Source organism: Chrysochloris asiatica, unplaced genomic scaffold (genome assembly GCF_000296735.1).
Source record: "Chrysochloris asiatica unplaced genomic scaffold, ChrAsi1.0 scaffold00067, whole genome shotgun sequence".
Classification (NCBI taxonomy): Eukaryota; Metazoa; Chordata; class Mammalia; order Afrosoricida; family Chrysochloridae; genus Chrysochloris; species Chrysochloris asiatica.
In genome coordinates this window covers 6,447,344-6,460,130 of record NW_006408585.1, presented here as the reverse complement: position 1 = coordinate 6,460,130, position 12,787 = coordinate 6,447,344, and the positions used below count along the sequence as shown (strand labels likewise).

General features: G+C 38.6%; 1 protein-coding gene across 2 annotated transcripts in view; it reads left to right on the top strand.

The window, feature by feature from the left end:
- MNAT1 (MNAT CDK-activating kinase assembly factor 1) overlaps window positions 1–12,787 on the top strand; it is a 331,724-nt gene that overhangs the window by 109,824 nt on the left and 209,113 nt on the right. For both annotated transcript variants that reach the window (XM_006864584.1, XM_006864585.1), the window contains exons 4-5: window positions 905–1,008; window positions 10,528–10,668. In XM_006864584.1, the coding sequence (XP_006864646.1) occupies window positions 905–1,008; window positions 10,528–10,668 (245 nt within the window). The remainder of the gene's footprint in view (window positions 1–904; window positions 1,009–10,527; window positions 10,669–12,787) is intronic.

Below are 12,787 nucleotides of genomic sequence, written 5' to 3'. Positions count from 1 at the left end.
AGTTCTTCCCTCCATTTAAGACAGTCTATTTTATCCAGTAATCTACCTGACCTTTCCACCACCTGGATCTCTGTTCTTCTGTGTTTACCTTTTTTCACATTGTAATTGTTTTGATTATAGACTGACCTCCCAGATCCTCTGTTCTTATGATTTTATTCTGTTCTTTACTCTTCCGTTTGTCGACTGAGTTCAGGTTGATGTTGCCATGTACGACGTCATTCTGTAGTTGTTGTGTACCTTCCCTTTCAACTTGTTCCCATTGTTTATACTTCCAGATCTAGACTACATGGCAAACAGTCCATGATTGTGTATAGTTATATTGGAGACTAGTGGAATGTGAATAAAATCTGTGTTTGTTTTTTTTTAAAATATTTATTACACAAGTATATGATTTCTTATCTTTTTGGATCATTTTTCTGTGTCTGGAGCAGATTCATTTTTTTTTTAAAATATTTATTACACAAGTATATGATTTCTTATCTTTTTGGATCATTTTTCTGTGTCTGGAGCAGATTCATTTCAATATCGATTCTACCATTTTTAGTAGATCACAGAATTATTATTATTTTTTATTTAAAAACGTAAGTAATCTCGTGTATGCTTTTAAAATTACAGTGGGGAGTATAAAAATCAAATCTAATATGATCATAGCAAAGTTTTCTGGGGTGATCCTTGTACTGAACTGTTTTGATCTCTGTTAATCCTCCCATATATTTGGTTCAGAAAACATAGTTGCTATATAACTAGAGCTGGTCTCGAAGAAAGGTAGCAAGTTGAAGGATGCAAATAGAGCTGTAAGGAAGCCCAGTCCAATGAGTGAGAGAGTTGCTGTGGTGCACATTTGGATTGAATGATCTGCTCTCAAGATTTATATTAAAATTGCATTGTTTTCTCTCTGATACAGTTTTCAACTTGACCAACAATGTTGATTTGGACAACACCAAAAAGAAAATGGAGATCTACCAAAAGGAGAACAAAGATGTTATTCAGAAAAATAAGCTAAAGCTGGTTGGTTACTAAGTATTTTTTTCTTTTTTTGTATTAGAAACAAATGCTTTCACATGGTACTTTAAAATTCCCTCTCCTTTAAAACTGGCAGCACTTACAAAGAATTGAGTTGACATTTAGTCCAGAAATACTAACATATGTATATTATTGTTAAGTACAGTCTAGTCAGTCCTGACTCATAGCCACCCTGTGTAGGGTTTCTGAGCTGTAAATCTTTACTGGAGCAGAAAGCTACATTTTTCTCCCATGGAGCAGATGATGGGCTCAAACTGCCGACAATGTGACTAGCCGTCCAGTGTTTATCCTACAGAGCTATCACACTCCTAATATATATGTAATAAGTGTATAAATAGATAGGTGCATAATACTGTAGTAAAACCAACTTTGTTGGCATTAGTATTAGACTGTGCTTTCTTAGGGAAATGGAGCCTTATGGTGGTATGTAATGCCAGCTCGGCCTATTTGTATAGTGCGGTGTTGTAGGAGAAGCGCTGGACTGCAAGGTTGGTTTGAACCACAACCCTATATAGAGAAGCCCTATATAGGGTCACTATGAGTCGGAACTGACGCAACAGCACTTAATAACAACAATAATTATCTGGTAGGTGTTCATTTGAAGTGTCACAAAATAATGGAGGTTCATTTTAATCATTGCACATTAATTTCTATTTTATTGAGAAGAGGGCAATCCCCACACAGATATTTATGAAACTCCCAATTGGAAGATAAATAAACACACTAATAGAAATTAAAATGAATTCATGACTATCATATTTTAATGCAAATTATGCATGCACTATGTTGTTTTTTTTTTTTTTTGCAAACTTCACAATCCCCTCACATTAGTTTTATGTGTGTTATAAAATGGAGTCCTGGTGTGGCACTGTTGAATGAGCACTGGACTGCAAGGTTGATTTGAGCTGAAAGGTGGTGGTTCAAACCCACCAGCTGTACCTCGGAAACTCATACAGGGTCTGTATGAGTTGGAACTGATGTGACAGTACTTAACAACAACAACATATGTATAGATGTGTTCTTTGCAAAAGTACTGTAAATCAGAGGAACAAATTTGTAACTAAGCTCAGCTCTTGTTTTTTTCTTAGTTACTTTTTTGTTTTACTGAAATAGTAGCAAATATATCAAAAAATGATTTGGGTTTTGTTTCAGTTGACCTAATATTGAAATTTGTTTTGATGTATTTTAGGATTTAAATTCATGATAATATATATATGATAAAAATTGTATTCAGTAAAGGAAAAACAATTGTTTGCATGCAGAGATTTAATTGTTTTACTTATACAATTTAATTCTTATTTCTTTACTATAACTTAACTTTCTAGTTTTGGAGATTAAACAGAAAGAGTTACCTTTAAAGTACTTTGTCAGGAATTTATAATCATCTGTAAAAATGATATTTGGATCACAGAGCTAGTATTCTCATCTTGTTTCTAGAAGAAACTTTTTCCTTTCAATGTTTAATTTAGGCACTCTTTCCTGCCGTAAACCTCTCAACGAATTGACACTACATTCTCATTCCATTCATAACTAGCCTAGCTTCTTTAAAAAGCTTATCTCATTTCTTAGAGTATCAGTATGCCATAAATATCACTCTCCTTGCCCTTCTCTGGATGCATGCCAACCAGAAATGCTCAGGTAACTTGTTGCATTAACCCTATTTAACTTAATAATGGAAGGTTGTTCTTTTTAAATGGCAGCTTTGTTCATCTGTAGTTTTTAGCCAGGAAATAGTACTGAGAGTTGCAAGGAAACAACAATCGAATTCTAGACTGGTTGTATTATTTTAAACCAGGAACTGGTAATTATCTTTGAACTTTACAACGACCAGTTATTAAATAAAGTATCTTATTTTATACATTAAGTCATTAACATTTATGAGCTGATGATTGTGTGCATAACTGGCAGAGCATTATGCCAGTTAGTGATACACATCTGGGAGATTAGTATTGACTTCAACATATAGGACCACATTTTTAAAGATGGTGCTAGTTAGCATATATTAATAGCTGTGGTATCATTGGCTAGAGCCCTCAAGTGGCCCACGAAGCAGGGGCTAATTTTCATAGCTGATGTCTTTTTACTAACTTGAGGTAACAACTTGACTATTCTTTGTAAATTTTGATGTATCACTGTTCAAAAAAATAATAGAATCATATCAAAGAAGAAAAGGATAACACAATCTATTACATGATTAAAAACCAATGTCACCGAGTCCATTCCAACTTATAGCAACCCTACGCAGGGTTTCTGAGAGTGTAAATCTGTGGGGGAGCAAATAGACAGGCTCATCTTTCTTGTGTGGTGGGTTTGAATCCCCAACCTTTGCAATTAACAATCCCAATGCCTAACTCACCCTACCACGATTAGACACAAAAATGACCCATTTCTGACACAGAACTATTACTTGGTAAAAGAGACTTTTGATTTGAGTTGCCTGCCAAGAAGATGGAATTGACACCGACCATCAGTCAGTGTCAACATTGATAAATTCATAAAGGTAATCTAATCTAGTCTAGTGAAGATTGTTATTTATACTTTTAGTTTCTGCATTCTCATGGGCAGTAGAGATTTCTAGGTTGAATGTTTAACAATTCAGGAAACAAAAATTCAAAGTAATAAACATTTTTTAAACATGTGGCAAGCATATAGGTGTATGTAGATGAGAAAGTGCCCTGGCCCTCTAGGGACCATATAATTTCAATAATATGTGGGAAGAGCTATGTTTCTGTAATAGGAGGTGGTGGTAGTGGTGTGCCATCGAATCAGTTCCAACTTGCCATGACCCTGTGTAGGGTTTCCGAGGCTGTAAATTTTTATGGAAGCAGAAAGCCTCAGTCTCCCAACGAGTGTGTGGTGGATTTTAATTGCTGACTTTGCACTTTCCATCAGGCTACCAGGACTCCTACGATCACAGAAGAGGTTTGTCTCATTCAGTCTGGATAGATGAGGAAAGGCATTCCATGGGGAATGATGCCTGAATATAGCCTTGAAGGACAAATAGAAGTTCGTTGCTGTTGTTCAGTGCCATCGAGTCGTTTTTGACTTATAATGGCTCTGGCGCTTCCAAGGAGTGGCTAGTGGGTAGAAGTTAGCTGCGTGAAAAAGATAGGTTTGGAATGAAGGTGGGGCTGCCACAAGGACATTTCAGGCAGAGCAAATGCAAGAAAACATGGGTTCTATGAAGAAAAACGTGGCATCAGGATTGGAGGAAGACTCATTAACAACCTGTGATATGCAGATGATACAACCTTGCTTGCTGAAAGTGAAGAGGACTTAAAACATTTACTGATGAAGATCAAAGAGCACAGCCTTCGGTATGGATTGATTCTCAATGTCAAAACAAAAATCCTCACCACTGGACCAATAAACAACATTCTTTTATTAAGGGAGAAAAGATTGAAGTTGTCAAGGACTTCATTCTTCTTGGATCAACTATCAACACTCATGGAAGCAGCAGTCAAGAGATCAGATGATGTATTGCATTAGGCAAATCTGTTGCACAGGAACTTTTTAAAGTGTTGAAGAGCAAAGATGTCAGTTTGAGGACTAAGGTGCGCCTGACTCAAGCCATGGTATTTTCAGTAACCTCATATGCATGCAAAAGCTGGACAGTGAATAAGGCAGACCGTAGAAGAATTGATGCCTTTGAGTTATGGTATTGGAGGAGAGTACTAAAAGTGCCATGGGCTGCCAAAAGAACCAATAGATCTGTTTTGGAAGAAGTGCAGTCAGAGTGCTCCTTAGAGGCCAAGATGGCTAAGCTTCGTCTCTCATCCTTTGGACATATTGTCAGAAGGGAGCAGTCGCTGGAGAAGGATATCATGTTTGGTAAGATGGAGGGTCAGAGAAAAAGAGGAAGACCCCCAATGAGATGGATTGGCCAAGTGGCAGCATCGATGGACTCAAGTGTGACAACAGTACTGATTGGACATTGTTTTGTTCTGCTGTGCATAAGGTTGCTATGAGTCGGTGCCAACTCGATGGCACCTAACAACAAGAAGTATTTCTATGTTGCTGAAATATAAGGAGATAGAGTTGAAGTTGAAGAAGCAGAAAGCTCTACATCATATAAGACCTATGTAATATGAAGAGTAGAGTTCAGGTGTGACATTGTAGAATAAGCACTCTACTGCTAGGTCAGCACTATGTTGGCAGTTCAAACCCACCAGCTGCTCCTCAGAAACCCCATTACAGGGTTGCTATGAATCAGAACCAACTTGGCAGCCCTTCACAACAGGTATGAAAAGTAGTTTGGATGTATATAGACCAGTTTGTTCTTAGGTTTTAGTAGATAAACTCTTTAGATAAAACCTTACTCAGAATAATTTGGTTAAAGTGATGATGAGGGGCCGAGAGCGATAGGGAAATCAGCCTAGTTTCTTCTTCAGTGCAAATGAAGGCATCATATTAGGAAATTCCCAAGGTTCCGTCCATCAACATTATAAAAATTCTGTTGTTGATGATTGCTACTGGAAGGTTTCAAGCAAGGGAGTAATAAGGTATTGTTCTTATTAGGCCAGAATTAATGGCTTCGTGGAGGTTGAATTTGAGAGGAGCAAGTCTGGAGTCAGGGAATCCTGCTGGTACAACAGTTAAGCTAAGCACTTGGCTACCAACCAGAAGGCTGGTGGTTCAACCCCCCCCCAGTGACTTTGTGGGAGAAAGGCCTGGCCATTTGTTCTCATAAGGAACGTAGCCTGGAACACCCTGTCCAGTTGTTCTCCTCTCACATGGAGTCACTGAGTTGACAATGGACTTGGAAGCACCTAACAGTTATAACAAGCCTGCAGGCAGGGAGAATGATGGGAGGTGGCTTAATCCATGGAGGTATGTTAGAGGTGACTTAAAAAGAAATGGAGGATCATTGCAATGAAACAAAATACGATAGGAAGAATGTAAAGCTAATGTTTCCCCATGTAAATTATCACATAATTAATAATAAAAACAACAACAACAACAAAAAGAAATGGAGGACTAGAGATGCCTTAGAATATTATTTTTAAATTAAAAATCTCAAGTTCTACTGATGAATTAGAAGTGGGAAGAGAAGGAAAGGGAGCATGACTAGGTTGTTGTTGTGGTTAGCAATCTAGTGCTTACACTGCTTTCTAGAGTGCCACACCAGGACAGGTACTATTATTAAGATGAATGCAGAGACGTTTTACTCTTGAAACCTCTCTGTCTAATGTATTCTTCATGGTCCCCCCAGTGTTTGATATCTAAGTATGGCAAATTTTCTAGTTATTCACTCAACTACCTATTTGTCTAACGTGTATTGAGGCATTGTTGCTATAGGCTGTCAAACTGGCTTACTGAGGCCTACTATGTTCCAAATGGAGACCTGGTGTAGTGCTGTTGGATCAGCACTGGACTGCTAGCTGTAGGTGGGCAGTTCAAACCTACCATCTGCTCCTTGGAAACCCTATACAGGGTTGCTATCAGTCAGAACGGACTTGATGGCACTTAACACCATCTACAAAATACTCAGGCTCTATTTCAGTGAGAAAATTGAGGTGATCCAATTTCCTAAAGGAGCTCTGGTAGCATAGTAGTTACTAATCAGGCTGCTAATCTCAAGGTCGGCAGTTCAAAACTACCAGCTGTTCCATGGGAGTAAAATGAGGCTGTTAGCTCCTGTAAAGATTTATAATCTCAGAAACCCTGTACAGGGTCACTATGAGTCAGAACCAACTCCATGCATGTAACCACCACTACCAATTTTTTAACTTTCTCAACTTTGTGCCTATAAATTTATTTTTATTTCTACTTACCCTCTACCTTTTCCCTTGATCTCTGGAATCTTATTCATTTATTTACTCCCTTTTTCTATATTTCTAGGAGTCCTGGTGTGGTGCTATAGAATAAGCACTAGATTACAAGGTCAATTTGAACTGCAAAGTGGTGGTTCAAACCCACCACCTGCTCCTTGGAAACCCTATACAGGGTCACTATGAGTCAGAATTGACTCAATGACAATAACAAGTGTATTTCTAACCTGTGTCAACTAGTATTTTTCTTTGGAGGCACAAGCAAGCAAACAAACTGTCTGTATACATGTCTCCCTCCCTTCCCCACCACAAAAAATTTTCTCTCACAATATTTTATTAATACTAATAAAATGGCCTAATTCTGCTTCCCTTGCAAGCAAATTTTCTTAAAGAAATCTGACTACAAATGCTGTTTCTACCTCTCATCTTCTATTTTACTTGCTGCCTAACCACTATCAGGCGTTTGCCCCATCACACCCTGGGAACTGTTGTGCTGATTGTGGTTGATGATGTTCTCATTGCCAAAGACAGTGGACTCTTAACTTCCGAGCAGTGTTTGGTACATAACTCCTCATGCAATTGAAGCCCTGGTCCTAACTTCAGTGGCACTGCTCTAGCCTCCTCTTCGCATTACCCCTGTGAGGCTCTTCTTTTCTGCCTATCTTTTGAATGTAGGTTCCTTTTAAGTTTTTCTCATTATGAGTTACCCCTTTACACTGATTGCTTTCAAATGTTTCTGTAGTTCATTGGTTTTCAGTTGAGCTCTGAGAATTGTATTATTTAATATACCTATAAATGATCTACAACAAATTTCTTTCTGGATGTGTTATTATACAATTGCCTGCAATTCGGAGTCCTGGCATGATGCTGTAGGATGAGCATTGGGCCGCAAGGTCAGTTTGAACTGCAAGGTCAGAGGTTCAAACCTGCCAGCTACTCCTCAGAAACCCTATACAGGCTTGCTGTGAGTCAGAACTGACTTGACAGCATGTAAAAACAACAACCTGTGATTCAGTATGTCCCAAACAGAACTTTTTTTTTTTAACTGTCCCACTGGTTTTTCTTGTTAAGTTCCTTATTTTAGTGAATGGTACCAGTCCTCCTTCATCCACCTGTTCAAGCCATTTCTGGTCAGGCTTCATTTTTTGTTGACAATCTCTCATCATTTTTTCCAACCTGGTTTCTCTTTTAATTCTACTATTAGTACCTTTACTTAGGGCCCTTATCATTGCTTTTCTGCATTATTGAAGTATTCATCTGGTCTTCCTGTCAAGTCTCGAGCCCCATGAGTTCTATACAGTTTCCTTCATCTTTCCAAATGTACCCTACAAATTCTCTTAATTCTCTCCAGTTGCCTTAATGTGGCACAATAGACCCTCCATGATCTGCCCTCTGCTTATCTCGCTGTCTTTATATAGAGTTCTTTCCCATCCCCATATTTCATGACTTGGCTTAAACCAATCCTAACAACTTGTTTCATGTCTTTGTGTCTTTATTCTCTCTGCCTAAATGTCTGGCCCACTGTCCCATGGAAGTAAGTACCTACTGCTTGAAATTCTTAGCTCAGCCTCTGCATGAAACGTTTTCTGAGCTTATTTATTTTCCATTATTCCAAGGAGAATATATTTCTCTCTCAGTTGTGACCCCAGTGCCCTGTGTATGCATACCTCTGTAACGCTTGCAATACATAATTGTTTCTGCATGGCACTGTTTTATTGTCAGGTGCATCCTTTTCTATTGCTGGGGCTTTAATCAAGTGGATCACTTTTCCAGCCTTTATAGCTCAGCTCTAAGCTTATGTCTTTATTCTTACTAAAATCCCTCTGGATCCAGATGAAATTCCTTTTTGACTGGGTGCTGAGCTCGAGTAGTGGCCCCAGTAAGAGAGGAGGGGGAGTTTGTAAGATGATTGGGAGAGATGCTGATGGTACTGAGCAACTGCTCCAGTTTAAGGGGAGTGAAGGTAGAGGGAGCAAACAAAGATGATGGAGGGTACAACTTGACTTGACGGACTGACAGGTCTGCACTTAGCAGAGATTAGGACTAAGAAGTAAATTAGCTTTGTAAAACTTCATTTTGGACAGATTGAGCTTAAAGTATAAGTGAAATATCTTTTCTGTATGGGTACTTATTTTGGGGAGCTTATTTAATAATTTGTAAATAGAAAATCTAATGTTGTTGGTGGTGTTAAGTGCCACCAAGTCGGTTCTAACTCAGGAACCCTGTGTAGGGTGTCCGAGGAATGACTGGTGAGCATGAACTACCAACCTTGTGGTTCAAACCGACCTTGCAGTCCAGTGTCTTAACCCGCAACACCACACCAGGACTCCTAAAAGAATCTAATAGAGGGTCTTAAATATTATTTCACATTTAAAAATACACTTTTTTTCTGAAGCCTGTACTAATTCATATTATGTAGTGATACCCAAATTTGTTCTCTCCCCATTCTATATTTGCCTTGAGGTGCTGTAAATTTTTTAATGATTTGTTGAATATTTTTAAAAAGTTGCTATAATATTTTTAAGACAAAGAGAGAAGCCTTTAAAATAAAACTATTCAGATTTTACTGTAGTTCTCATTTATATATAAGACTTAAACTGCAAAGATTGGGTATTAATATTACTTTTAAGTATAGGTTAGAGTTGGGATAAGTTTCAGGGCCTGGAAATATTTAATATTGCCAATGAACCTCATAAAAAGAAACCTAGTAAATCTGTATTTATTCTATCTATATGTTAACTTTCAGTTTTGAATTATTTCAGTTAATTAAGAGGACTCTTGAAAGTTATACACTTATGTTAGAAAAATAAAACTTAAAGCTTTTTAGAACTTAGCTTAAATGATTGATATTTGGCATGGTAGTTTTATGAACACTTATTTTAGCCTGGAAAAAAGAAGCTTGAGTGCATACTGTGATGATTTTTAATTATCTAATATGCTCTGGAAGGAGCTCTGGTAGCATAGTGGTTATGAATCGGGCTGCTAACCTTAGGGTCAGCAGTTCGAAACTACCAACTGTTCTGTGGGAGAAAGATGAGGCTTTCTGCTCCCGTAAAGATTTACAGCCTCGGAAAACCTGTATATGGTCGCTATGAGTCAGAACTGACTCCACAGCACATTAACAACAACAATAAGTTCTGGAAATCCTTTCTATTAAAGCCAGTCTATTATATGGAGTTTTCAGTCAATGGTTCTGTACGGAGATTGTCTGTGTTTTTTGTCTTTGTTTTTTTTCGCTCTGTTAAAACACTTAAATGAATTACTTGAAATAATCTATGGTGACGGTGGTGTGCCGAGGAGTCGGTTCCAACTCATAGGGACCCTGCATAGGGTTTCTGAGGCTGTAATCTTTACCGGAGCAGAAATCTTCATCTTTCTCCCGAGGAACTGCTGGTAGTGTCGAACTGCTGATGGTGAGGTTAGCGGCCTGACTCGTAACCATTATGCTACCGGAGCTCCTTGAAATAGTCTATGGTAATTATAAATAAATAAGTAAGTCCATTATTAAGCACAGTCTTTACAGTTTTGCCGCTGGTTCTAGTGTTTAGTACTAAGTGTTCTTCTCTTTAATGGTAACCCTTTTCACATGAAATAAAATGAAATCTTGTTCCTTCAAAGTATAATTGCTGTACTATTAAGCAATAAGTGGTTAGTGTATTTTATTCTTCCAAAAAAGAGTTTGCTCTCATTTACTTAATGTAACCCATGTCACATATAAATGTTTTTGTTTTAGACTCGGGAACAGGCAGAATTGGAAGAAGCTTTAGAGGTAGAACGACAGGAAAATGAACAAAGAAGACTGTTTATACAAAAAGAAGAACAATTGCAGCAGATTCTAAAGCGGAAGAATAAGCAGACGTTCTTAGATGAACTGGTACGTAGTAATGCTAATTTAGATAAACACAGCAGACAAACATTGCTGGTTTCCAGGGTTCACTTCTATAGGTTCATACTGGGCTTTCTCCAGTGTGCTTGCCCTGGTTCACCTTTGACTTTGGTATTGTTTTGGCTGTTTTGTGTTGACTAAAAAGCTACTCTCCCTTCCCCCAAACAACAGCCATTCTTTTATTTATATGAACAAGTCTGTGAAATCAGAGTGGGCCTCTCTTTGTGCTGATTCTAATGCTCCTCGTGGCATCAGCTGGAAGGACCTAATGGTTTTGAGCTGGTGGCAAAGTTGGAGGTTTCGGGAAAGTGTCATTCAGGTCTTTGGCATCTGGGGAGTGACTGGAAGGCTGGGTTCGTTAGGCCGTTTTCGTATACTCAGGCAACCTCTCCAGGTGGTGTCTATAGCAGTGCAGTTGATACTTCTTCCAGGGTTTTCAGGGCGATAAGAAAGAGTATTCCAAGGGAAAAGAAGCGGAGACTCGAACCTGGAAATTGGTGCAGCATCATTTCCACAATATGCTATTGGCAAAGCCCACTCAGTTTCCAGGGGAAGGGATATAAAAGTTTGTGGAAAAATGGAATGAAAAGATAATGAAAAAATTTCCACAACTTTTTGAAGAACCTTTTCAGATCTCATTTCTTGATGGGAAGATTGTTAGAGAATTTGTGACTATTAATGACCCATATGAGATTTACTTGGAAACAATGGCATTTATTCAGAATTTGGCATATAGAAGTACATTGGATACTCAGTCTCTAACCCAAAGTGACTTTGTTGCCCCTGACCCAATTCTGACTCATTGAGAACCCCGTGTGCTGGAGAACAGAGCCACTGCATAGAGTCCTGGCACAGTGCTGTGGGATAAAGCACTGGACCCCAAGGTTGGTTTGAACCACAAGGTCGGGGGTTCAAACTCACCAGTTGCTCCTTGGAAACCGTATACAGGGTTGCTGTGAGTTGGAACTGACTCGATGGCATTTAACAACAACAACAACATACAGTTTTGTTGCTTTAGTAGTATGGAAGCAGATTGGCAGGTCTTTTCTGTGATACCACAAAAACCACTGGGTGAGTTGAAACAGGCAAAGTTGAGTTGAGTTGAGGTGAGTACAAACCGTTTGTGCCACCTACAGACCTTAAAGTGAGTTTGTTGTTGTCAGGCTGTGTTGAGTCAGTTCTGATTCACAGTGAGCGTATGCACAACAGATTGGAGCATTGTCTGGTCCTGCGCCATCCTAAGCATCTTTACGTTTGAATCCATTGTTGCAGCCACTGTGTCAACCCATCTCGTTGAAGGGCTTCCTGACCTTCTACTTTACCATGGATAATGTCCTTTTTCAGGGATTGGCCCCTCCTGCTAACATGACCATAGTACATGAGATGAAATCTCACCATCCTCCCTTCTAAGGGGCATTTTGGCTGTACTTCTCCAAACAGAAATTTCCTTGTTCTGACTCTCTATGGTAAATTTAATATTTTTATGCCAACACCATATTTCAGTTGTTCTTTACTCAATTTCAAGTGTTCTGATTCCATATTGAAGTTTATAATGAATCTGAGTACTCTATAGGACAGCTGAGCTGGCACTTTAGTATCAGCACTGGATGCAAACCATAGGGTCGGCGGTTCAAACCCACCAGCTGCTCCTTGGAAACCTTGTACAGGGTGATTGTTATGAGTCAGAATCAACTCTACAGCACTTAGCAACAACAACAGCAATTAGAACTATGTTTTGCATGAAAATTTAGTATGTTTGAAAGAAATAAATTATTTCACCACTCGTCTGTCAGTGTGTCATGCTGTGGTGGCTTGTGTTTTGCTGTGATTCTGGAATCTATGCCACGGTTATTTTGAATGTCAGCAAGGTCACCCACAGTGGAAAGGTTTCAGATGAACTTTCAGATGAAGACAGACAAGGAAGAAAGAGTGATGTACTGCTTCTGAATATTTAGTCACTAAAAACCTTATGAATAGCAGTAGAATACTGTCGGCACCAGATTATTAAATATTACATTGTGATGAAGAACGCCAGAATATTGTTAGATATAGTGCTGGAAGATGGAACCCTCTCAGGTTGGAAGGCACTCAAAATGAGACTGGGGAA